The following is a 25,003-nucleotide window of genomic DNA, read 5'->3' as shown; positions in this document are numbered from 1 at the left end:
ACATGACCATTTCAATAGACTGAGAGAAAGCATTTGAGAAAATCTAACACCACTTCATTTTAAGAACACTCAACAAACTAGGAATACAGGAGAACTTCCTCTACATAATAAAGGACATTTATAAAAAATCCACAGCCAATGTTACATGCATTCTTCATAAGATCAAGAGCAAGACAAGTATGTCCACTCTTGCCACTTCTATTCAACATTCTCCTGGAGGTTCTAGCCAGAGAAATGGGCAAGACAAAGAATTAAAAGACATCCAGATTAGAAGGGAAGAGGTAAAACTATCTATATTTACACATGGCATATTTTTTTACATAGAAAATCCTAAATAATTGACTAAAATACTATTATATCTAATAAATAAGTTCATCAAATTTGCAAGATATGACGTCAATATACAAAAACAAATTGTGTATTACAGTAACAATGAACAAACCAAAATGAAATTAAGAAAACAATGCTATTTACAATAGCATCAAAAACTAAACTTGTTAGGAATAAACTTGACAAAAGTAGTGTAAAACTTGTATTATGAAAAACAAAATGTTGAAAGTAGTAAAAGAAGACTGAAATAAATGGAAAGACACTCTGTTAACGGATCAATAGACTTAACTTTGTTGAGATAGCAATATTCCCCCAAATTATCTACAGATTCAACATAATCCCTATCAAAATCCTGTATCTTTTTTCTTTTTAGAAATTGACAAGCTGGTCCTTAAATTCATACAGTATATGCCAAGAAGAGCCAAAAATTCTTGAAACAAGAAGAACAAAGTTGGAAGACTCATACTTCCCAATTTCAAAACTTACTACAAAGCTACAGTAATCAAAATAATGTGGTGTTGGCATCAGAATGGACACGTAGATAAATAGAACAGAATTGAAAAACCAAAAAGAAACTTTTACATTTATTGTCAATTTATTTCTGACAAATGTTCCAAGACAATTAATTCAATAGGTAAAAAATAACTTGTTCAATAAACCGTGCTGGAAAACCTAAATATCCACATGCAAAAGAATGAAGACATACTCCTTCCTTATACCATAAACAAAAGTTAATTCAAAATGAATCAAGGACTAACTGTAAGAGCTAAACCTTAAAACTCATAGAAAAAACAAGAGTAAGTTTTGATGATCTTGGGTTAGGCAAAACTTTCTCATGTACACACCAAAATCCACAATCAACAAAAGAAAGTAATAGATAAATGGACTTCATCAAAATAAAAAACTTGATGAGCCAAACTATCCTATCGAGGAAGTGAAAAAGGTAACTCACAGAATGGGAAAAAATACTCGCAAATCACATATCTGATAAGGGACTTCTACCCTGAATATATAAAGAAATTCTTACAGCTCAGTAATAAAAAGATAAATAATCTGATTAAAAAATGGGCAAAGGATCTGAAAAGACATTTCTCCAAAAAAGATACACAAATGGCCAATAAGCACATAAAAAGAGGCTCAACATCATTAGTCATAAGAAAGATACAAATCAAAACCACAATGAGATATCATTTCACACTCACTAGAATGCTATAATGGATTAAAAAAGAAAAAAAAAGAAAACAAGTAATAACCAACGCTGCCAATGCTGGCAAGAATGTGGTGGCAATGTAAAATGCTACTGGAAATCTAAAATGGTGCAGTTTGGCTCTTTCTCAAATTGTTACTATATGACCCAGTGATTCCACTCTTAGAAATATATCCAATAGAAATAAAAATATATATCAACTCAAAAACTCGTACATGACTATTTTTAGCAACATCATTCACAACAGCCACAAAGTGAAAACAACCCAAATGCTTATCAGTTATTGAATGGGTAAACAAAATGTGGAATATTTATACAAAGGAATGAAGTGCTATGTGCTACAACATGGATGACCTTGAAAAAATTATGCTAAGTGAAAGAAGCCAGTCACAAAAGACCACATGTCATAAGACTCTATTTACATGACATGCCCAAGACAGGCAAATCTGTAGAGACAGGAAGTAGATTTGTTGTTGCTCAGGGCTAGAATGAGAAGGAAATAGAGAGAGGGGGAATGGAGAGTAGCTGTTCATGATTATGGGATTTTTTTTGGATTGTTGAAATATTCTAAATTGGTGGTGATGGTTCCACAACTCTGTAAGTATACTAAAAACAATTGAATCGTATACTTTAAATGGGTGAATTGTATAGTATGTGAATTATATCTCAATAAATCTGTTTAAAAAACTAGTAAGTGAGCCAGGGAAGGAGGTTCATTTGCTATTACTCAGCAGTCATAGCTTCACAAGAGAACACAATTTGTTGCTTAGTCACATGGGATGTCTTCCAGAAAGCAATGTGGAATCACCATGCTTTAGAGAAATCTATGGGAAATGGGGAAAAAGAAAAAGAATTTATCTGGAGGGTCCTTTGTATCTCCTATGTCATATTTGCCCCATAGAGTATTAACTCCTTATATTTCTGGATATAGTTACAGAGTACCTGCAGGGAAGCCAGTTATTATATACCTTGCACTGGAGGGCTTCATACTGGCCTGGAAGCAAGAGGAGGAGCCATAGCCTTTTTGGGTCCAGGCAAGCTGAAACCATGGAAGGCCTGAGCCTGCAGGAGCCATTGATTCTGCTGGAGGAGAATACAGTAGAGAGGCTGCCATATGTCTTAGTATACCCCCCTCAAATGCCAGAGCTGGGGAAATTAATAATTTCAATTTGGAAGCCCCCGAACCACACTGCAGCCCAGAAGGTCAGAACAGGAGGATGAGCTGCAAGTCCTTGCATGAAACAACATGCAGCTACTCATCACGGGTTGTGAAAGCTGACCTTAAAGCACATGGAGAAGTCCTGAGTGTTCTAGCTTCCTAAGACTACTATCCTACCCTTCTACTGGGTAAGAAGCTAGTGTTCCAACAATAGCTACCCATGCACTGGCTCAAGGGCGTCTGCCCAAGAAGACCAATTTGATGTGGGACCAGTTGAGCAAGCAAGGTTATGGCAGCCAGAACAAGTGGTCAAAGCCCATCCCCCCCAAGCAAATCCTGGGGGGAGGAAGAGGTGATGGCACATTCACTGGGTCTGGTAAAAAAATGCCTCTCTGATCAATTCATTTCTTAGCATGATCTAAGTTGGCCTGCAGGATCTAACCCCTGATTACATCTTCAGCTCCACTTATCCAAAACTACTTACTGTTCCTGGGAAAAGCCTTACTCTCTCTTTTCAAACCTGCATAGTTGTAAATTCGGTTCCCTTTGACTAGAATAGCCCAATTCCATCTCCCATCACTACCCTTACTCTGATTAATACATTCTGGTTTTTTAGGACTCAGGGCATAAACATCTCACCTCCTTCCACTCTGGAAGAGGGTTTCTCTTGGGACTTATGCTCACCTGTCTCCTCCCACCAGATGGTGAGCTCATCAAAGCAGGGGCCGCCATGCTTACATTTGTTTGGTTTTTTTAATTAATTAATTTCATTTTATTGTGGTAACTTTGGTTTATAACATTATATAAATTTCAGGTGTATATCATTATACTTCTATTTCTGCACAGATTACACCATGTACACCATCCAAAGATTAATTACAATCCATCCCCACACACACATCCCTTTTGCCCTCCTCCCTCCCCCCTGGCCCTCTGGTAACCACCAATCCAATCTCTGTCTCTATGTGTTTGTTTGTTGTTGTTTTTACCTTCTAATTATGAGTGAGATCATACAGTATTTGACCTTCTCCCTCTGACTTATTTCACTTAGCATGATACCCTCAGTGTCCATCCATGTTGTCACAAATGACTGGATTTCATCGTTTCTTATGGCTGAGTAGTATTCCATTGTGTGTATATATGACATCTTCTTTATCCATTCGTCCCTTGATGGGCACTTAGGTTGCTTCCAAGTCTTGGCTATTGTGAATAATGTGCAATGAACACAGAGGTTCATGTGTCTTTACCCATGCGTGTCTTCATGTTCTTTGGATAAACACCCAGCAGTGGAATAGCTGGATCGTATGGTAGTTCTATTCTTAATTTTTTGAGGAAACTTCATACTGTTTTCCATAGTGGCTGCACCAGTTTGAACTCCCAGCAGCAGTGTATGAGAGTTCCCTTCTCTCCACATCCTCTCCAACAATTGTTGTTTCCTGTCTTGTTAATTATAGCCATTCTGACGGGTGTGAGGTGATGTCTCATTGTAGTTTTGACTTGCATTTCCCTGATAGTTAATGATGTTGAACATCTTTTCATGTGCCTGTTGGCCATCTGTATATCTTCTTTGGAGAAATGTCTATTCAGGTCTTTTGCCCGTTTTTTTAATCAGGTTGTTTGTTTTTTTGTTGCTGAGATGTATGAGTTCTTTACATATTTTGGATATTAACCCCTTATCAGTTGTATGGTTTGCAAATATCTTCTCCCAATTGTTAGGTTGTCTTTTCATTTTATTGACTGTTTCCTTTGCTGTGAAGAAGCTTTTTAGTTTGATGTAGTCCATTTGTTTATTTTTTCTGTTGTTTCCCTTACCTGGTCAGACATGGTACTTGAAAACATGTTGCTAAGACCAACGTCGAAGAGCGTACTGCCTATGTTTTCTTCTAGAAGTTTCATGGTTTCAGGTCTTACATTCAAGCCTTTAATCCATTTTGAGTTAATTTTTGTGTATGGTATAAGATGATGGTCTACTTTCATTTTTTTGCATGTGGCTATCCAGTTTTCCCAACACCATTTATTGAAGAGACTTGGCTCCCTTGTGGAAAATTAGCTGTCCATAGATGTGAGGGTTTATTTCTGGGCTCTCAAATCTGTTTCATTGATCTGTGTGTCTGTTTTTGTGCCAGTACCATGCTGTTTTGGTTACTATAGCTTTGTATTATATTTTCAAATCAGGGAATGTGATACCTCCAGCTTTGTTCTTTTTTCTCAGGATTCCTTTGGCTATTCGGGGTCTTTTGTTCCATATAAATTTTAAGATTCTTTGTTCTATTTCTGTGAAAAATGCTGTTGGAACTTTGATAGGGATTGCATTGAATCTATAGATTGCTTTAGGAAGTATGGACATTTTAATTATGCTAATTTTTCCAATCCAATAGCATGAAATATCTTTCCATTTCTTTGTGTCTTCTTCAATTTCTTTCAATGTTTTATAGTTTTCACTGTACAGATCTTTCACCTCTTTTGTTAAGTTTATTCCTAGGTATTTTATTTTTTTTGTTGCAATTGTAAATAGGATTGTATTCCTAATTTCTCTTTCTGCTACTTCGTTGTTAGTGTACATGCTTACCTTTGAGTTTGCAGTGCCCAGCACCGTGCCTGACACAAACGGACAGCACTTGATTGATAGATGTTGAAATTCATGTTGAAATGAAGAGTTTTTCCCACCAGCCTCAGTTGTTGCACAATCTGATTTTCTCAATAAGGAAAAATTAAAGTCTTCCTTCGAAGTTTCACAGCAAATTCATTTCCTTCTAAGGGTCAAAATTAAGGAAGACAATGCTAAGAAGTCTTGCTGGAGAGGCTGTATCTTGAGAATGCTTCTTAGTGAAGCTATACCACAGGGTGATTAAGAACACAGGTTCTAGAGTCAGATGACCTGAGTTCAAATCCCAGCTCAACCATTTGATGGCTGCGTGACCTTGGGAAAGTTACTTAACCTTCTTGTGCCTTGGTTTCCTCATCCATAACGTAAGGAAAATAATAAACATGGAAGTGTTCTGAGTATTAAATGAGTTAATATTCATAAAATGCTTAGAACAGTGCCTGGCACATACAAAGCACTGAGGAAGAATTTTTTTAAGAAAAGGGGGAGAAGATGGAATGATGAGGATGGGATTTTTCATTCAACAAACATGAGGAATTTGCTGTCATATGCCCTGGGAACAAGAGGAAAGAAAAGATATTGTCTCGGGAAGAGAATATAGTGTTTAAAGAACACATTTTGCGTTGTGCAGGTTTCCTTGACTAGAACAAAGACAACACAGACATGTAGGGAGGGTCAGTGTAAATGATAAGAAGGAGCCTTTTGGTTAGATCCTCATAGTTGAAATAAATACTTCCTGATGTGTCTATATTGTAATAAGATCCACATGGTAATTATTGGTTAACTTAATTCTTTGGGAGAGATTTATTGACGAGGCATCAGGGGACTACAGGTTGCAGGACACTTACATGTCTATAGTTGTACCTAGAAAAAGAGATTTGAAAGATGAAAGATAAAAAAAAACAGCTTTCACTTGGAAAGCAGAGAATTAAAGGAATTATTCTGAAATTTTAGGTCAGCAGCAAGCTACAGAATTATCTGAAGCTTTTTGTCTGATTATCCAAATAATTGTATTGGCAGTAGAAACCTGGCCTGCTCTGACCCCCTTTAGTGCCAGGACCCAAGAATCCTTGTGATCCTTGTCATCTGCTCTTGGAAACCTGTCTACTCAGAGTCCAGTGGTGGAGAAGGAATGACCTGATGTCCTCCCCCCAGTGATCCCTTGTAATTTAAATTACGATGTCCAGTCCACCCTCATGAGACTAACTGAGGGTGTTGCACCTAGTGGGGGAATCTCCCATCACCCAGGGCTTCAGCTATGCACAGCTGGAAGCAGAATCTTGAGCATTTGGTTTTCTTCCCTTTTTACCTTCAGTTTCCCAAAGGTAACTTTTGTCTTAGAGAAGCTCCAAAAGAAACAAGGGCAAAACTGACACCATATCCTGTGCCTGCAGATGATGAATTAGAAGGTCATCTCTCTCCAGGAACACTGTTAAACAAAATGATCGGCACATCTTTTCTTTCTTCCCATAGTGTGAGGGTAGTAATTGACTTCACCAGAAAGTATATGTGCAGCACTCCTGGGACTGAAGTATCTGTTGCTTTCCCCTGAGTTCTTGTTACTGTGTTGGGGTTCAGATTTCTATTCTTTTTTTAGGAAGAGGAAGAAGAAAACAGCGATAGAGGACTGGTCAGTGCTGTCCAGAAACATGATTTGCTTTCCAAGCCCATAGCTAGCAATTAAGCTGAATGGCCTTGGAGGGAGTTCTGGCACATCATACTGCTAAATTGAAAGCCTGCGTCCTGGGCTGGAGTGAAATCAAGAGTTTTGACCCTGCTTTCAGGACAGAAAAACTGAGCTCTGTCCTTGCTCCCCAAAGTCAACCTTCTACTGCTCAGAGAGAAACAGAGGGGGCTGCAAAAGGGTATAATCAACTCTTGGAGATTCCCTAATATGGAAAGAAGAGGATGGGCACCATGGTGCTGTGAGTGGATGGGGTGGGCATGAATGTGAGCTTTGGAATGGGGCAGGTCTTCACACTAGAGCATGGTTAATGTCATGGTCTTACAATCCTAATGTGATGGCTTCTCTAAGGGAATGGGGATTTTGCAGAGGGGGAAACTTGAAGCTGCATGATCTTGGGCAAGTCTTAAACACCTTGAAGCCTCAGCTGCCTTATCTATGATGTTGATAATGATGAGGATGCCTATCTTAAAGATAGTTTGAAGATTAAGGGACATAACATATAACAGAGAGGAAAATGCTCAGAACATAGTAGATACTAGATGAGTGTTTGATTCATTTTATTTCAAAGAGATTTAAAACTCCATACAGGTAAAATCCCTTTGTAGTCACCATAAGGCCTAACCAATCCCTTGTCCACAGTGTACCCTAAATCAATGAATTAAATGGCTGAAGTAAGAGAGTGAGGTGGTAAAAATAAAATGTATCACTTATTCTACCTACCCACATAACACCAGTCAACTGTTCGGAAAATGAGTCTCAAGGCTAGTTGAACCCAGACTAATGTGGCAGAGCCAGCAACTGTACCTTCCCTACTCTTTCCCTCCATTCCAGGAGCTGTCACCCCCTCCTCCCATCTACCACCATCACTTGTTCTAGGAAGGCCTAGTAGGTCTGTTCTCCCTCTCCTCTTTCTGAAATTACTCCTCTTTTTCTTTCTTTCCTCAACAAAATTCCTGTTTCCTTAGGGTGATTTTGACATTGGATTTCAAGGAACACAGATTCTCACTACAGTAGGAGGATAACATGCACTGCCATTGGGAAAAGGCTGCTTTTGCTAGCCCAGAAGAATCACGGGTAGATATTCAGGCAGTTTGGTTAAATGGAAGTGACAGATACAGACTAGTAGGATATGGGGAGATACCATCGGCCAGAGGAGATTTCCAACCTTCTCCTCTAATCGGGCTTCAAGGACACAGGTGCGTGTGGAGAAAGCACTATTGTGACCTTTTTTCACAACTAGTTCTCAAGGAATCCACTTGCATGCCAGTAAACCACTGCCAACGCCCATTTTCTGTGACTCAGTACAGGTAAATCCGCTCCCCTTCAAGGTTTCTGCCTGCTTCACATTGCCTCCAACACCAAATACCTAGGTGAGTTTCAACACTGTATTGGTCAACTTGGGCTGCCATAACAAAATACCATATACTGGGTCACTTAAACAACAGAAATTTATTTTTTTTCCACAGTTCTGGAGGCGGGGAAGACCAAGATCAAGGTGCTGGCTGAGTTAGTTTCTGGTGAGAGCTCCCTTCTCTGCCTCTCACTGTGTCCTCATGTGGCCTTTCTTTTGTGCACACACACATGAGAGAGTGTGAGACCGCTAGTGTTTCTTCTTATAAGGACGCTCATCCTATCAGATCACGGCCCCAGCTTATGACTTCATTTGACCTTAATTACCTCCTAAAGACCCTATCTCCAACTATAGTCACATTGGAAGTTAGAGCTTCAACATACGAATTTTGAGGGGACACAATTCAGTATATGGCAGACATCTTTAGGAAGAGTTTGCCATTGCCTAGTGTGGGAGATCAAGATTTGGCCACCCTGAAATATATCTCTTTATTTTGATTGTTTTCTCTGCCGGACATTTGACCTCCCCAATTAACTGCCTAAAGAATTTGACATAGAAGATCTGTAATATAATGCAAAATAGATGGTACAATAGGAAAGGCACCAACAAGCCCATCTTATCGGAAGTTCTGTCTCTCTGGCCATATTCTCTGGATGGCCCTGCAAGGAGTTGTCAGACAAACATTTACATTTATAAGGGAAATCTCCATTTGCAAAGGTATCTCCCTCTCTGTATTGGGAAGAGGGGGGATGACCCCATTTCTAGAAACTTATCAATGTGGAAGATGAGGCCTTAAATCTGCATAATAACCTTACTCTTGTTTACTGTGCTTTAGTGGTAATCTTCTGTAACTGACTCCCCCACCCCCAACATCCTCCTTTGTCTTTAGCTGAAGATGGTATTTAAGATGAGAATTTCTGCTATTGTGTTGAGAAACGCAGTGTCGCTGGTTTCTCCCATGTATACATGTTATTAAACTTGGTATTATTCTCTCCTGCTAACCTGTCTTGTTAATTATTTGGCCAGCCATAAGAACCTTAAGAGAAAGGGCAGAAGGGGATTCTCCCTCTTCCCCTACACTAGCTCCTGACTTCCTGTGACGAAGCTAGTTGTTACCAGTAGAAGAACTTGTTCTTTGTGACCTCAACTGGCAGAGCCTAAGTTTTGTTAGATACTCTATTAATACAGAAGAGTCTTTTTGTCAATATCCCTGGTCCAGGAGGCTTTCTCAGGTGGCTCTTGAATTCTGAGATCTTTTTCTTTGTTACAAGACAGAGTTTTGTGCCCCTTAATAGTGTAACAGTCAAGACTGTCAGCCTTTAGCAAAAGGAGGATTTTTGATGAAATGCTGGACAGATTCTTCAAAGGCCCTTCTATACTAAATCTCTGAGACTGACCGTTCATGCCAGAATGCTTTAGCACAGAGCTGGAGAAATCACCTGGCAACTCATTAGCCCCATGGCAGTTGAAGCGGAGGAAAACAAGCATTGCTGTAGCTAACTAACCTGCCAGGGTGCGTCAGGAGAGAGTTAGTTTTCAAACCTCCACATCTGGTGGTCCCCCAATGCTTTAAGAGTGTTGGGGCCCAGATGTAATTTCCACCTCTTTAGCATGGGCCAGATGCCATGCTGGCCCCTGCTACATGATGGTCTGCTGGCCTGAAATTCCACAGCCCATGAGGCACTGCTTCCCTTGCTTGAGGAGTTGATTTCTCCTCCATGATGGAGAGACGAGAGCAGGTTCCTGAACAGATAAAACAATGTCGATAAGAGACAACTGGTAAACAATGGACATGAGAAGCCAGGGTAGCACAATACGTGTGGTTCCAGAAATTTGTGAGGCTGGAAGTGGGAGGATAATTGGATCTTGTAAGTTAGAAGACAGGACCTGTTGCTGGGGTATTTACCAAATGCTCGGCTCGGGTATAAGAGAAAGCCTCTTACAGTGAGGTAGCTTTTTGATAATTGAAGCAACTGTGTGAGATCATGTCTTTTTTTTTCCTTTATTTAAATCTACTTTTGTTTTATTGAGATAAAATTGATGTATAACATTATATTATTTTCAGGTGTCAATATTTGTATATACTGTGAAATGGTCACCATAATGTCTAGTTAGTATCCATCACCACATATAATTAAAAATTTTTTTCTTGTAATGAGAATCTTTACGATTTGCTCTCTTAGCAACTTTCAAATATATGATACAGTATTATTAACTATAGTCACTATACTGTACAATACATCCCCAGGACTTATTTATTTATTTATTTATTTTTGCTGAGGAAGATTCGCCCTGAGCTAACATATGTTGCCAATCTTCCTCTTTTTGCTTGAGGAAGATTTACCCTGAGGTAACATCTGTGCCAATCTTTCCTCTATTTTGTATGTGGGTCACTGCCACAGCATGGCTGCTGACAAGTGGTGTAGGTCTGCACCTGGGATCTGCACCTGGGCCACTGAAGCAGAGCGTGCCAAACTTAACCACTAGGCCATGGGGCTGGCCCCCTCCAGGACTTATTTGTTTTATAACTGGAAGTTTATACCTTTTGGCCCTCTTCACCTATTTCTCCCATTCCCCTCCTCCCACCTCTGGCAACCACCAATCAGTTCTCTGTATCTATGAGTTCACGTTTTTTTTTCTAGATTCCACATATAAGTGAGACAATACAGTATTTATTCTTCTCTGTCTGACTTATTTCACTTAGCATAACACCCTCAAGATCCATCCATGTTGCCTTTTCTTTTGGTGTCAAATCCAAAAAATCATCGCTAAGACTGATGTCAAGGAGTTTACCCCCTATGTTTTCTTCTAGGAGTTTTATGGTTTCAGGTCTTGAATGTTCAAGTCTTTAATCCATTTGGGATCATGTCTTATTGTCGACAAATGAGCTTGTGCACGTGATTCTTAGCCCAAAGTCGTTATTAGAACCACTCAGGTAAGAGGGATTTTAATCAGAGTCAGAATGTTCTCTTTGAGGAAAAAAAGGGGCTTCTGGGACACAAGAAAGCAGGAGCAGAAGTGAAATTCAGAGGCCTAGACATTGTCTCTGCCTTCTCCCTGCTCAGAGGTGTGGCTGAACCAATGTTGAATTTGGCTCAAGAACTAAGAACACACAAGGCTTGTAAATTTCTTAAACAGAATCATAGATTGTTAGTGCAATTTTATGTGGAATAATGATATAAAGTAGGATCAAGAATAGTGGGATACCAAGAATGGGGCTATTTTGTCAACTCTGACAGGAATCTCATTGCATGGAGAAAGTGACTGGCTTCTGTGATCAATAGAAAGCTAAAAATCTAGGGAAATCAGCCACAAGATATGATGCACGTGCTTTTTCTGGGGCAGCCAACTCTATTTTATTGAGTTCAGTGTCCACGTGCATGCATGTGTGTGTGTGGGGTGTGTGTATGTGGTGGGAAAGGAGACTGGGGATGTGGAGCAGATGTATGTAATGTTTTCATACAAATTAAGCCCACTTACAATGGGTTACCCACATCCACACACTCATACTGGATCCTATTTTGCTGAGAAATATGTTAAATGAGGTGATTCTAGTGTATTCTATTCCCTTTGAGAAATGTCTATATTCTACTTACCCAACAAAAGAGAAGAGATATTTAGTTAATTTTAAGAGGAGAAAAAAAGAAAGGCTTGGAAAGAGCTCCTGTTGGAATAAGTTGTAAATACCTTGTGTACAAGTCTAGGGGTAGGTGGATGATTTCTTCATCAGGATCTTCTCTTATGTGGCAGTTCATGAAGCAGAGTCCCAGAGCTCAGTTCAATTCAACCATTATTGACTGAACTACTCTGTCACAGGCACATAATCCAGAATAAGAAGGCAAAGGGGAGAAAGCATAGAGGGAAGATGAGATGGAAGGACATTGAGGGAAATCAGGACTTTCCTCACCAAAGGAGAACTGTTTCAATATAATTTTCTTTAACTCTGAAAAACATGACAGTTTCAGATAACAAAATCCTCGGGAGAGTACTCTGAGATGTTAAGGAGAACAGAGAAGTCTTTTGTCTTGTATCAGTCAGGACAGCTTAGACTCTGCTGCAGTAACAAATAATCCTGGAACTTCAGTGGCTCAACGTAGCATTTATTTCTCATATTACAGTTCAGTGTGGTTGGGAAGCTCCTCTTTATCACGTGGCAATGCCATCTCAAGCATGTGGCCTCCAAGGTCACAATGGCAGGAGGAGAGAGTGTGGAAATGTTATACCTGCACTGAACTGCCTCAGTCTAGAAATCACATATCACTTCCACTCACCTTCTAGAAAAAGTTGTCACGTGTCCCCAACCAACTACAAAGGAGGCTGGGGAAGGTGGCATCCTATGTGTTCAGAAAGATGAAATGATCTTGGTGAACACATAGCACGGTCTCTACTACACCTCTGCAGTTAGCTCTAATTAGACTCAGGTACAATTGCATAAGTGATCATCTGCCCATAGCTGAATTCAGATTTGTAAATATCTTCCTGAGGGATCTGAGCAGGGAAGTGAGGAGACCCTAGAGAATGTGATGAGCCAATAGTGGGGGAAAAATAAAGCCATTTCCTGCAAATATCCTAGTAAGTTCCACCTGTTCAATAATCCACTTACAGTTGTAGAGGACTGTGAGAAACTCCTAGACATGAAATGAGCAGATTAGAAAGGTAAGATTAGCCATCATGTGGTATTCAAATATGCAAAATTCTGGTCAGAAACTTGCTTTTACATAGTTTGCTTTTAAGAGAGCACAGAAACTTACCTGAGGGTGGGTACAACAAGACGTTGAGTGCAGCTTTTCCAGTTGACTCTGAATTTTGGCAGCGGTCACAAATTTAAGGACTGTGAGTGGCAAATGCCTTCTCAGTCCAGAGGTGTTAGATAAAACTCCTGCAGGACTTGCTAAGGGCAGCCAAACTGCCAAATCACAACCCCTAGCAACCTCCATAAGAGGCCCTCCAGCCCCAGCACCAGTGAGGGAGCTCCGAGAGAACAGCTCATAGAGAGGGGGCCTTTCTGCCAGCGGGAAGACTGATATTTTACACTCTGGCTGAAGGTTTACAGAGCTGAAGATTTATCACTCCTACAGTATCCACGGAATTGGGATGTAGAAGAGTGAAAAACTTGGGGGAGAGTTTGACATTTTTCCTTCGAGATTCAAAGATCAGACTGGAGCCTGACCCTCAGCAGAATATCATTGACAGAGGGAGATCAGCTGAAACAGCTGCACTGGGAAAGCAAGGAGAGAGGAGAGATAACGGGCACGACGGTGGGGAAGTGGGCATCGGATTCCCCATGAGCTAGGTGAATCACACTGAAAGAATTGCCCAGTAGGGGCTTCACTGCATGGCCAGGAGATGAGGGGGGTGCAGAGAAGGCACCACCTGCAGCAGGTGCACCATGAGCAGTGGAGGTCCTGGTAGAGTTGGGGGGAGCGGAGGTTGTCCAAACAACCCCCCTGAACACCTCAGACAGAAGGAGCAAGCAGTTTGGCATCAGGTGGACGAAAGGGCATTCCACCACTAAGAGAGAATTTCAAACAGCACCATCTGAGTTAGAAGACTTTTCCTCCTCCTCTAGTCCCTCCTCCCTCTAAACTCACTGAAGAGAAAGGCAGAAGCCTACAGGAGGAAGCAGAACAAGGAGAGAGAAGCAGACCACACTCCCCCTCCCATTGCTGGCCTAGAGAATCACAGGTTGGGCCTAAGCTAGGGTAAGAGGGGACATTTGAACTGGATTAGAGATTACAGTTTTGATATTAGATTGGACTAGACTTTTAAAAATTTTATTTTGAAATTAATGTACAATAAAATTGGCCTTTCTGGTGTACAGCTGTATGAATTTGAACACATTTATAGCTTCACAGAGTCACCAAGGCAATCAGGTTAGTTTCTTGTGCTCTCCCTTTGGGTGTCCCTTTGTCACACCCTCCTCCACCTCCAACCCCTGGAAACCACAGGTCTCTCCTCTGCCACAGTTCTGCTCTTTTGAAGATGTCATATAAATGGAAAAAGGTAACCTTTTGACATCAGTTTTTTTCACTCAGCATAATGCTTTGAGATTTATCCGCGTTGTTGTGTGTCTCAGTAGTGAATTCTTTTCCATGGCTGAGGAGTGTTTAATTTTTTGCATGTACAACTGTTTATTGATTGATTTGGCCTGTGCCAGTTATCCCTTTATTCCCTCTTAGCCCCGAATTCACCATTCAGTATCTGCTGACTGAGTGGACTGGAGTTTTGAAGATTTAGCCCTCACAGTGAGCACAGTGTTAAGCTCTGTCAGCAGAGGGAGTTGGAGGGGCATTGCAGGAGAGTCTTCCTGGTGCAGCTGCTGTGATTTGTGTTTCTCTGTTTGTGCTGCACGATCAGCCAGCAGCACGTGTGTGAGACATCTGTTGGTGCCCTGTTCAAGCCGTGCATCCAGAGGAAGCCATCTCTCAGTGACTTGGCAGTCCTGGCCTAAGTCAGGTGACCACCTTCCCACAGCCTCCTGGCATGGACACTGTGCACTCCAAGCCTCGTGCCCATGGTGGCACTCCACATGCCCCTGTGTACCCCCACATCAGCTGCAGCTCACCTGCATACCAAAGCTTTGTTCTCTGAAGCTCCCATAGTGTGGACACCGTGTGCTTCAGACCTCATACCCACAGCCGTGCCCTGATTCATGCTGCAAGCCTGTCAATCAGCCATGGTTTGCCACATCCCGGAGGTCTTCTGACTGTTTCCAGCACCTACGGACTAGCTCTGGCCCAGGCATCCAACAGAACTTTGCCATTCAGTGGGCAGCACCACACCTTCCAAGTTTGTCTTCCCACTCTTTTTCAACCCTAAGATACTATAGAGTTCTATTTACATCGTTATAGTCACTCTCTTATAGCCAAATAATTATTTATATTAAAATTTCCTTTTTAAAATTACTATGTGTTTTATGTCTGCTGATTGGACCCAAACTGATACCCACTAGTTGAGGGTCATTGAGTTGTTTTCAGATATTGATGATTATGAATAGAGCTGCTATAAACATTCATGTACAGGTTTTTGTGTGTGTGTAAACATGAGGTTTCATTTCTCTAGGGGAGACATCTAGGAACGGAATTCCTGGGATATACAGTAAGTGGATATTTCACTTTATAAGGGATTGTTAAACTGTTTCGTAGGGTGGCTGTACCATTTTGTGTTCCCACCAGGAGTGCATGAGCATTCCGGGGGCTCCACATCATCACCAGCATTTGGTATTGTTAGATTTCTTTTCTTTTCTTTTTTTGGCCATTTTAGTTTTGTCATTTTAATTTTCATTTTCCTAATAGATAATGACATTGCACATCTTTTCATATGCTTATTTGCTGTCTGTATATCCTTTTCAGTGAATTGTCTTTTCAAGTTTTTTGTTCCTTTTTTAATTGAGTAGTTTGCTTTTTATTATTGAATTTAGAGAGATCTTTATATATTCTAGATACAAGTCCTTTGTTAGATATGTGATTTTCAAATATCTTCTACCAGGTTAAAGTTTGTTTTCTCATTCTTTTAACAGTGTTTTTCTCAGGACAAAGGTTTTTAATTTTGTTGAATTTTGATTTATCAATCTTTTTCTTATAGATCACGCTTTTGGTGTCATATCTAAGAACTCTTTACCTAATCTCAAGTCATATTTTCTTCTAAAAGTTTCATAGGTTTAGGTTTTGCATTTAGATCTTTGGTCCATCTTAGATTAATGTTTGTATAAGGTATGAAGTTCATCTTATTGCACATGTTTGTCCAATTATCCAATACCATTTGTTTAAAATTCTATCCTTTCTTCACTGAATTACCTTTGAAACTTTATCAAGAATCAACAGGCCATATTTGTGTGGGTGTATTTTTGTGCTCTTCACTCTGTTCCATTGATCTGTCACTTTGCCAATATCACACTGTCTTGAATGCTATAATTTTATATTGATTCATAAAACTCAATAGTGTTAACTCCTCCAATTTTATTTTCTTTTTCAAATTGGTTATTCATTTGCCTATTCATATAAATTTAGAATCAGTTTGCCTGTAACTACAAAAAAATTCTGCTTGGATTTTGATTGAAATCTTGTTAAACTTCTAAATTAATTTGGGGAGAATTGTTGATTTGAGAATATGTTGAATCTTTATGTCAATGAACATGCTGTGCCTCTAACGGTTCTTTGATTTCTTTCATAAGTATTTTGTAGTTTTCAGAGTACAGAACATCCACATGTTCTGTTGATTTATCCCTAAGTAATTCTTTTTGGGGGAAACTATGTAGATGGTAATGCTTTTTAATTTTTGAATTTCAATTATTTATTGCTAGAGACAGAAATATATTTGATTTTTGCATGTTAATCTTATATCGTGAGATCTTACTAAATTCACTTATTACTCCAATGAATTTTTTTTTTTGTAGCTCTCTTGGATATTCTACATAGAAAATCGTGTGTCAAGAATAAGGATAGTTGTATTTCTTCCTTTCCAAACTGCATGCATTTTATATCTTTTCTTGCAATATTGCACTGGTGAAGACTTTCAGCACAAGCTTGAACAGGATTGTGAGAGCAAACATCCTTCCTTTGTTCCCAATCTTACGGGGAAAGCATACAGTCTTTCACCATCAAGTATGATATTAGCTGTAGAGCTCTTTATCATGGTGAAAAAGTTCCCTTCTATTCCTAGTTTGTTGAGAGTTTTTACGATGAATGGATGGTGAATTTTGTCAGATGCTTTTTTGGAATAGGTTGATAGGACCATGTGGTTTTTCTTCTATTTAGACTGTTAATATGCAGGATTACATTGAAAGATTTTTGAGTATTAAACCAGCCTTGTAAACCTAGGATAAATTCCACTTGGTTGTGGTGTATTGTTATGTTTGTGTATTGCTGAATTCAATTCGCTAATATTTTCTTGAATATTTTTGCACTAACGTTCAGAAAGAATGTTGGTTTTCTTTTCTTATACTTTCTTTGTTTGGTTTTGGCATTAGGAAAATTACGGCCAGATAAAATAACTTTAGAAATGTTCCCTCATCTTCTATTTTCTGGAAGAAATTGTGTAGAATTGGCATTATTTTTTTTCTTTAAATGTTTGGTAGAATTAGGCAGTGAAAACATCTGGGTCTGGAGATTTCTTTTTTGGAAATTTTAAACTATGAATTCAATTTATTTAATAGTTATGTGAGGGGCCGCCCCGTGGCTTAGTGGTTAAGTGCACGCGCTCCGCTACTGGCAGCCCGGGTTCGGATCCCGGGCGCGCACAACACACTGCTTGTCCGGCCATGCTGAGGCCGCGTCCCACATGCAGCAACTAGAAGGATGTGCAACTATGACATACAAATATCTACTGGGGCTTTGGGGAGAAAAAGGGACAAAAAGGAGGAGGATTGGCAATAGATGTTAGCTCAGAGCCGGTCTTCCTCAGCAAAAAGAGGAGGATTGGCATGGATGTTAGCTCAGGGCTGATCTCCCTGAAAAAAAAAAAAAAAAGAAAATCCAATAGTTATGTGAAATTCAGGTTATTTATTTCATCTTGGGTGTGTTTTTAGAGCTTATGATTTTTGGAGAATGTGTACATTTCATTTAGGTTGCCAAATATGTGTCCACATAGTTATCCATAGTATTCCCTTATTATCCTTTTAAGAGGTGCAGGGTCTGTACTGCTATCATTTATTTCATTCCCGATATTGGTAACTTGTGTCTTTTCTCTTTTTTTCTTGGTCAGTCTTGCTAGGAGTTCATCAATTTTATTGATCTTTTCAAAGAACCAGCTTTTGGTGGTGTTAATTTTATCTATTGTTTTCCTGTATTCAGTATAATCAACTTGTGCTCTTATCTTTATTATTTCCTTCCTTCTACTTGCTAAAGTGAGAGTTTAGATTATTAGTTTGAGATATTTTTCTTTTCTAATATAAGCACTTAACACTATAAATTTCCCCCTAAGCACAGCTTTAGACTCATCCTGCAAACTTTGATATGTTGCATTTTTATTGTCATTCAGTTCAAAATATTATTGAATTTCCCCTGAGACATCCTCTTTTACTCAGGAATTATTTAGAAATGTGTTGTTTAATTTCCAAGTGTTTTGATATTTTCCTCTCATCTTTCTGTTACTAATTTCTAGTCTAAATTCATTATAGAGAACATACTTTCATATAGTTCTTTTATTTTTGTTAATGTTTGTTTTATGACCTAGAATATGGTCTATCTTGGAAAATGCTCCATGTGCAAATCAAAAGAACGTGTATGCTGCTGTTGTTAGGTATTCTGCTACGATTGTCAAGTAGATCCAGAAATTATCAATTAGGTGGTATTGTTCAGTACTTGTATATCCTTGCTGAATTTCTGTTTACTAGTTTTATCAATACCCGGGAGAAGAACATTAGAGTCTCCAACTACAGGTGTAGATTTGTCTATTTCTTCTCTTAGTTCTGTTAGTTTTTGTTCATGTATTTTGAAGCTCTGTTAGGTGTATACACATTTAAGATTGTTATATTTCTTGGCAAATTTATCCTTTTTTCATCATGTGATATCATCTTTATCCCTGGTAATTTTCTTTGTTCTGAAATCTACTTAAGCTGTTGTTAATATGGGCACTCCAACTTTCCTCTAATTAATGTTCACATAACATATTTATATCTAACCTACTTATGTCATCATATTTGAAATGTGTTTATTGTAAAGGTAAGATAGTTGGGTCATTTTTTAAAATGTGTTCTGATAATCTTGGTCTTTTAATTACTATCTTTATACATTTTACACTTAATATAATTATTGAAATGTTTGGATTTATGTCTACCATTTTATTATTTTATTTCTGTTTATTTTCTCAGTTGTCCTTTTTCTTTCTTCTTCTGGGTTATTTAAACATTTTTATTATTCCATTTTAATTTATCTATTATGTTTTAAAAATATTTTTCATTTGTGTTTTTAGTCGTTTCCCAAGGGATTAAAATATAACATACTTGTGCTTTCACTTTCTGCTTAGAATCAATATTTTACCACTTTAAGTGATATGTTGATAACTTACCACCATAAAATTCCCCTACCCTCTCTTCTTTATGTTGTAATTGACTTATATATTACATCTACCTACATGGAAGATTCTATCAGAAAATAGAAATTTTTGCTTTCAACGGATTGTACCCTGAACATTTTAAATATTACGTCATGTAACTCTGGATCTTGTTGAAACCCTGTGTCGAATGTTATGTTTGTTTCAGCAGGCAATTGACCCAGTTGGATTCAAGCCCCAAATTTTAACCAGTCTTGTGGTTTCAGTGTCAGTTCTGTTTCGCTGTCTTTCAGTTCTGTTTAGACTTGTTCCGTATAGACACCTTTCAGTGGCCAGTCTGGAAATCAGGAAGTGATCTACCCTATAGTTCAATTCTCAAAGTTTATGGTATTCTATTTAAGGTCAGATTCATGCATCTGCAGCTTGGGGGTCAGCCCAGGAGTTTGTAAGCAACTTTACGGTTCGCTTTCCTGAGCGCCTCTCTGTCTGCAATCTCCACCGTACTTTCTGGTTCTATCGGCCTCTTATCCTCCTCTTTGCAGTTCTCTAGCCAGAGTATTGGTGTTTTATATAACCCACTCTGCAGTGCTCTTCCCCCAACTACTTCCATCTCCACAGCCAAATAGTAAAAGGACAGCGAGACAAAAAAAAATCAATAGAGGTTTGCCACACTCTCTTGGGACCACAGCTCCTTGTATCAAAGTAGACAATTCCCTGTCTGCAGAGATGTAGGCTCTTGAGTGTCCCTGTTGCCTCTACTTTTGTTGGTGCCTCTGTCACCATTCTAGGATTGCATAGGGGCCAAAGTAAAAGAACATAGAAAGGAAAAAATACAGGAGTGTTAGAAAACTCCTTTTCCAGTCTTCAAGGCAGAACTAGAGGGCTTCTTCCGGAACTCCTTCTGTCATCACTAATGTCCGCTTCTGGGTTTCAAACTGCACTGAGTCTAGGCCAAGGGATATTGGAAGAAAATAAAATCATGGAACTTTGAATTCTTGTCTTCTTCCATCTTCCTGCTTTGATTCACTTTTCAGAATCCTCAAAGTGATTTTCAACGCATTTTATTCAGGTTTTACAGCTGCAGTGAGTGGGAGGGATAGTGTGGTGTGTGCTTACTCCGTCTTACCTGGAACTGCGCTCTGGAAATGATATAGATAGTAAATTACAGGTATTTAAAACACAGAAGAGACCCAGAAGGCTGTGATATCTGCCTGAAATATCATCCAGGGACAGTAAGGAGTACTCTAGTCTACCATCATCCAAACCAGGACACATTTACAGAGAGAGAAATTTTACTTGAACAACAGGTATAAACCAGGAAGCAGAACATATAACCACCTTATTTAGAAGGTGTGGTGGGAAAATGATGCTCTTTTCTCATTGTATTCTACCAAGGTCTATCGTTTAAGTACCGTTAGTCTCCTACATATATAGAAAATTTGTTTTGGTCGTCCACTGTTTTGATTGATTTACATATAAGAAATATAAATAAACCTTTGTCCTAAATGCTAGTTTGTCATCTTCAATGTACCTACAAACCTGGAAAGAGTGTATTCTGTAAATGTTAGACCTAGATAGTTCCTTTTTGTGTGTATGCACAAACCTGAGTCTTAGTCTGAGTTTCTGTTAAGCTAAGAACAAAACTCTGGACCTCGGGATAGATCAGTTATAGCACTGTTTATTTTAGAATAAAATAAACCTGGGTAAACCAGCCAAAAGAGGTTTCTGAGTCTTAGATCTCAGAAAGTGGCAGGCAAGAAAACCTGGGATTCTGGCCATCTCCATGGCACAATGGGACAATAATAGTGTGGACTATTCCCTGCCGAGAACCTGCAATGAGCCTTCCCACAAGAAACTTCCTCCGGGAATAATTTATACCCTTTAACTCATCTTTAACTTTATCACTGAAATTTCCAACAAAGATGTTGGTTGGTGCCAAAGCCACAGTGGTTTTTTTGATGTGGGCACCTCTGTGAGAAGAGGTCCAGAGCATTTCACACAGGCTCCAAGCAATGGCCAGATGACAATGACTTTTAGCCGCTCCAAACATGGGTCACATTCATACCACTGGATGCAACACATTGCATGTGAATGAGTCCAAAAGTTGCCTTTTCTTTATTGCCCAAATGAATCATTCCTTTCCATCAGGGATGACAGAACATGAAGGTTTGACATTTATATATGACTAGAACACTATTTTAACTACAGATCAAATGCTCATAAGGAAAGCAAACTTATGAGAATGACATTAGCCTCGTCTATCAGGAACAACCACTTGGTACTCCAGCATACCCTATTCCTTAGGAGAACTTCAGCTGAGAACAGTAGGTCAGGGAGCACATACAAGGAGTGCTAGCCTCAACCCGCACATGGCTCAAATGAAAGCTCTGTTCAAGCTTCATTCTTGCTATATTTCAACCAGTGTATACCCTTGTGTTCCAGACTCTTACTTTGGCTGCTGACTCTTGTCACTGCCTTCTACTTTGTAAGTAACTGCTAGTTCGTTCCTTGTCTCCTCATTGGCCTCATCATTTTGGCCTAGTTGGTCCCTACTTCCAGTGGCCCAGGGTAAGGTCGTATACTTCATGCCCTGCACAAAAGCCGAGGGGACAAGGAGGAGCTGAAATGAGTCGTACTCTGCTCCCTAAGCCTTGTGTCTGGCACAGGGCTGCATCAGTCCAATGGAAGGGGCCCTTTCCTCTAGTTAATCTGCCCAGACAGGGCACTTCCCACAAGGACACAGTAGAGACTAACCATGGCCCTGTCTGCTCCTTGTCCCCCTGGTCTCTGCCTTTGCTACTTGTACTCTGTGCTCCAGAGTTAATGGGTGAACAGGGAGTAAGAATTGTCGTTTTTACAGAGAAGCTTTAGGCAAGGTTTAAATCACTCATTTCTAATAAAATAATATTTATTTGATTGCAAATGTATATAAATTTATACGTACAATACAGAGTAGACAGGATGGTCCATAGTTACAAAGCAAACATGGCTGTATCTGCTGATTCTGCTTAGACCACTAGGAAAATCTTAGAGGCATTATGTGCTGAATGTGTGAAGCATCTGGAGAATTCACTCTCCCTCTGTCCAGTCCAGGAAATCAGAGGCTCTAACCACAGCTTCAGTGTCATTCCAGTACCTGTCAAACTTGCTCAGGGCTGGCAGAACTCTTTCCATTTTACATCAGCCCAACCCATGCTGTGCGTTCTTCCATCAACATCTCTACTTGCCAAGGACTGGAGGGGAGGTGGTTCAGGGCCCATTTCACCCTTCCCTAGGCTGGGAGCTCCTCCCAGTGGTTTCTGTTTTACTAGTCTTTTCCAGTGAAAAAATTCTTGGGATAATTCTGAAATGGTTCCACATGAATCCTTTAGAGTTTTTCACAGGCATGTGGTAGCGCATTTGAGTCCAGAACCTGGAATTGGGAGGAACTGATTTTAAGCCTCTCCAAGTGACTGTGGGCAAAACCCGAAGAGCTTTTTTCACAAGATGAGGTAGAGACTCTGGCTCCTGGAAGGAACAGAACTTAATTAAAATTAGTTTCAGTGTTTGATCATCCAAGGCAAGATTCACTGCTGCTTGTAGTTCAAAGACACTGGGTCCGTTGATGTAGCTGGGACTCAAGATAAATATTCCTCTTCTGCTTCTCTGAACAACGCTCACAACGTCTTCTGCATACACTAGAAATAAAGAATTTAATTATTTGCAATTGTTAAAATTATTGTTGTTGTTAAACCTTGAGTCTCTATAACCCTGTCTCTCCCAGATCTATCCAGAGGGTTCCTTGCAATGGACAATCTCAGGCAAGGAGGAAAGGAAAGAGGGCTTACTATATCACTTTTGATATATCAACTCCATCGAGAGTTGAAGAAATACTCCAGTGTCTATAACTCTCATTTTGCATTCCTCCTCTTGTATTCTGTCTCCTCAAATTGTCAATTCCTGCAGGAGCAAAGCTTGTAGGAACAAGGTAGGCTGGGACAACGGAAGGGCATGGAATGTCCCAGGCTCCTTGGTGGGGTATCTGCGGCAGAGGAGGTCAGCAGGACAGGACGAGGTCTGCACATCTGATGGGTGGCCAGGGCTAGGCCCAGGTCTGAGGAGCCTGCTTGACCCAGTGCTGAGATTTGTGGCCAGCAAAGTCCCAGAAAGCAAGGGGACCACCTGTTTGGGATGACAAAGATGACTTCCTGCTGAGGAGCCAGGAAAGATACCTTTGCTCTGGAAGACCTCCCTAGGGCCCGATACCATTATTTTTGTTCTGAAGATGGATTTTTTTGATGAGGGAGCCTGTCTCTGCAACACATGTTTTTCTGGATTGTTGCCCAAGATGTTCTAAGCCCGTGAAAACTTCTAGAAGATGTAGACCCCAACGGAAAGAATGTCAGTAAAACTTAGAGAGCGCTTGCATTTAACTATCTTCCTGTTCTATATTCTCTCCTAGCATGCAGGACCTACCTCCTCCGGGGGCCACATCTCTTTCAAACAAACACAAGGTGTATCCATATTTGTTTTCCAAAACTTCAGGGAAGAGATTCAGGGCCAAGTTTTCCTCACTTAGAGATGAAGTGGCCTCACTCTCAAAAGACCTCCATCTCGCGTAGGATACGAAAGCATCGAATTCCTTGTTATCTGAGGAAGAGGAACAATAGAAAATATAAGCCATTTACGTAGTTTTTACTATCATGGTATACCTACCTACGCGCAGACCATATGGCAGCGGGTAAGAATCAAGCTTTGGGAGTCTTACCGAATTGATTTAAAACATAAAATACAGCAGCTGTGTCCATTTCAAAATCATACTGCTGAGTGGTATTGACTGTCCGCCCAGACTCCAATTCTAATTTATGAAGCCCTCCTGCGTTTTCACCGAGGTCGGATCGAACAGCTGGGGCCCGCTATGATTAAATCCCGCGTCCTCGGGAGTTTCTCGGAGCTCTCCGCATCTGCAGGGTTGCTGCTGTCTCATTAGTTACACATCAAAGAGGAGCCTGCTCCACTGAAGCATCATACTGTCCAGTGAGCCCAGCACTGCCAAGACCCAGCGCCTCGCCCCTGACGGAGCCGACGGCACACAGACCTGTGTTGGAATGCCCGTGTGTAAAAATGACCTGGTCATAACTCCCTGGCAGGCTGTGTCCAGGCTGCATGAGATAACGTACGTGAAGAGTCTGGCGTCTGGCTCATAGCAGGCGTAAGATAAATACCCATTCCCCTCCCTTCTAGGTGGGAAGCTATATTTCTGCAACTTGTTCTAGGATATTTTTAAGTCTCATATGCCTCTGTTGACTGAATTATTACAAAGCACCTTGATTACTGGGACATGTTAAAGAACTAACTAGAAGAGGTAGAAGATCTCAAAAGTTAACTCATGGGCTTTGGAATGGGACACACCTGGCTCCTATTCCAGCACTTTGCACAATGCCTGGCAAATCGTATTGTACAAAATGGTAAACAATAGCACTGGTTGCTAATGCAATTTGGCAGTACACTTGCTTAGCGTGGTCCTAAGAGAAGCCTTAGCGGGTGGAAATGCCAGCAATAGAAAAGGAAGAGGGAGTGGAGGAGGTCCAGGAGCGAAGAGAGGAGGATGCAAAGAACCAAGGCCCAGGAGGCTGATCCACGAAGCTCCTCACTGCCCAGGTGGGAAGGAGGCGGCTCATGGGACGTGGCCA

General features: G+C 40.2%; 1 protein-coding gene across 2 annotated transcripts in view; it reads right to left on the bottom strand.

Moving 5' to 3' along the window:
- Window positions 1-22,233: 22,233 nt before the first annotated feature.
- The window catches only part of IL18RAP (interleukin 18 receptor accessory protein), a 30,369-nt gene continuing 27,599 nt past the window's right edge, over window positions 22,234-25,003 (bottom strand). For both annotated transcript variants that reach the window (XM_087426302.1, XM_004435869.3), the window contains 2 exons: window positions 23,787-23,960; window positions 22,234-23,008 (listed from right to left, as the gene is read on the bottom strand). In XM_087426302.1, the coding sequence (XP_087282428.1) occupies window positions 22,593-23,008; window positions 23,787-23,960 (590 nt within the window). In that variant the 3' untranslated portion in view covers window positions 22,234-22,592. The remainder of the gene's footprint in view (window positions 23,009-23,786; window positions 23,961-25,003) is intronic.

The sequence above is a fragment of the Ceratotherium simum genome, chromosome 40 (assembly GCF_057802395.1).
Source record: "Ceratotherium simum simum isolate JZ-2026a chromosome 40, ASM5780239v1, whole genome shotgun sequence".
NCBI lineage: Eukaryota > Metazoa > Chordata > Mammalia > Perissodactyla > Rhinocerotidae > Ceratotherium > Ceratotherium simum.
The sequence above is the reverse complement of the archived record's forward strand: the minus strand, read 5'-3'. Positions and strand labels throughout refer to the sequence as shown.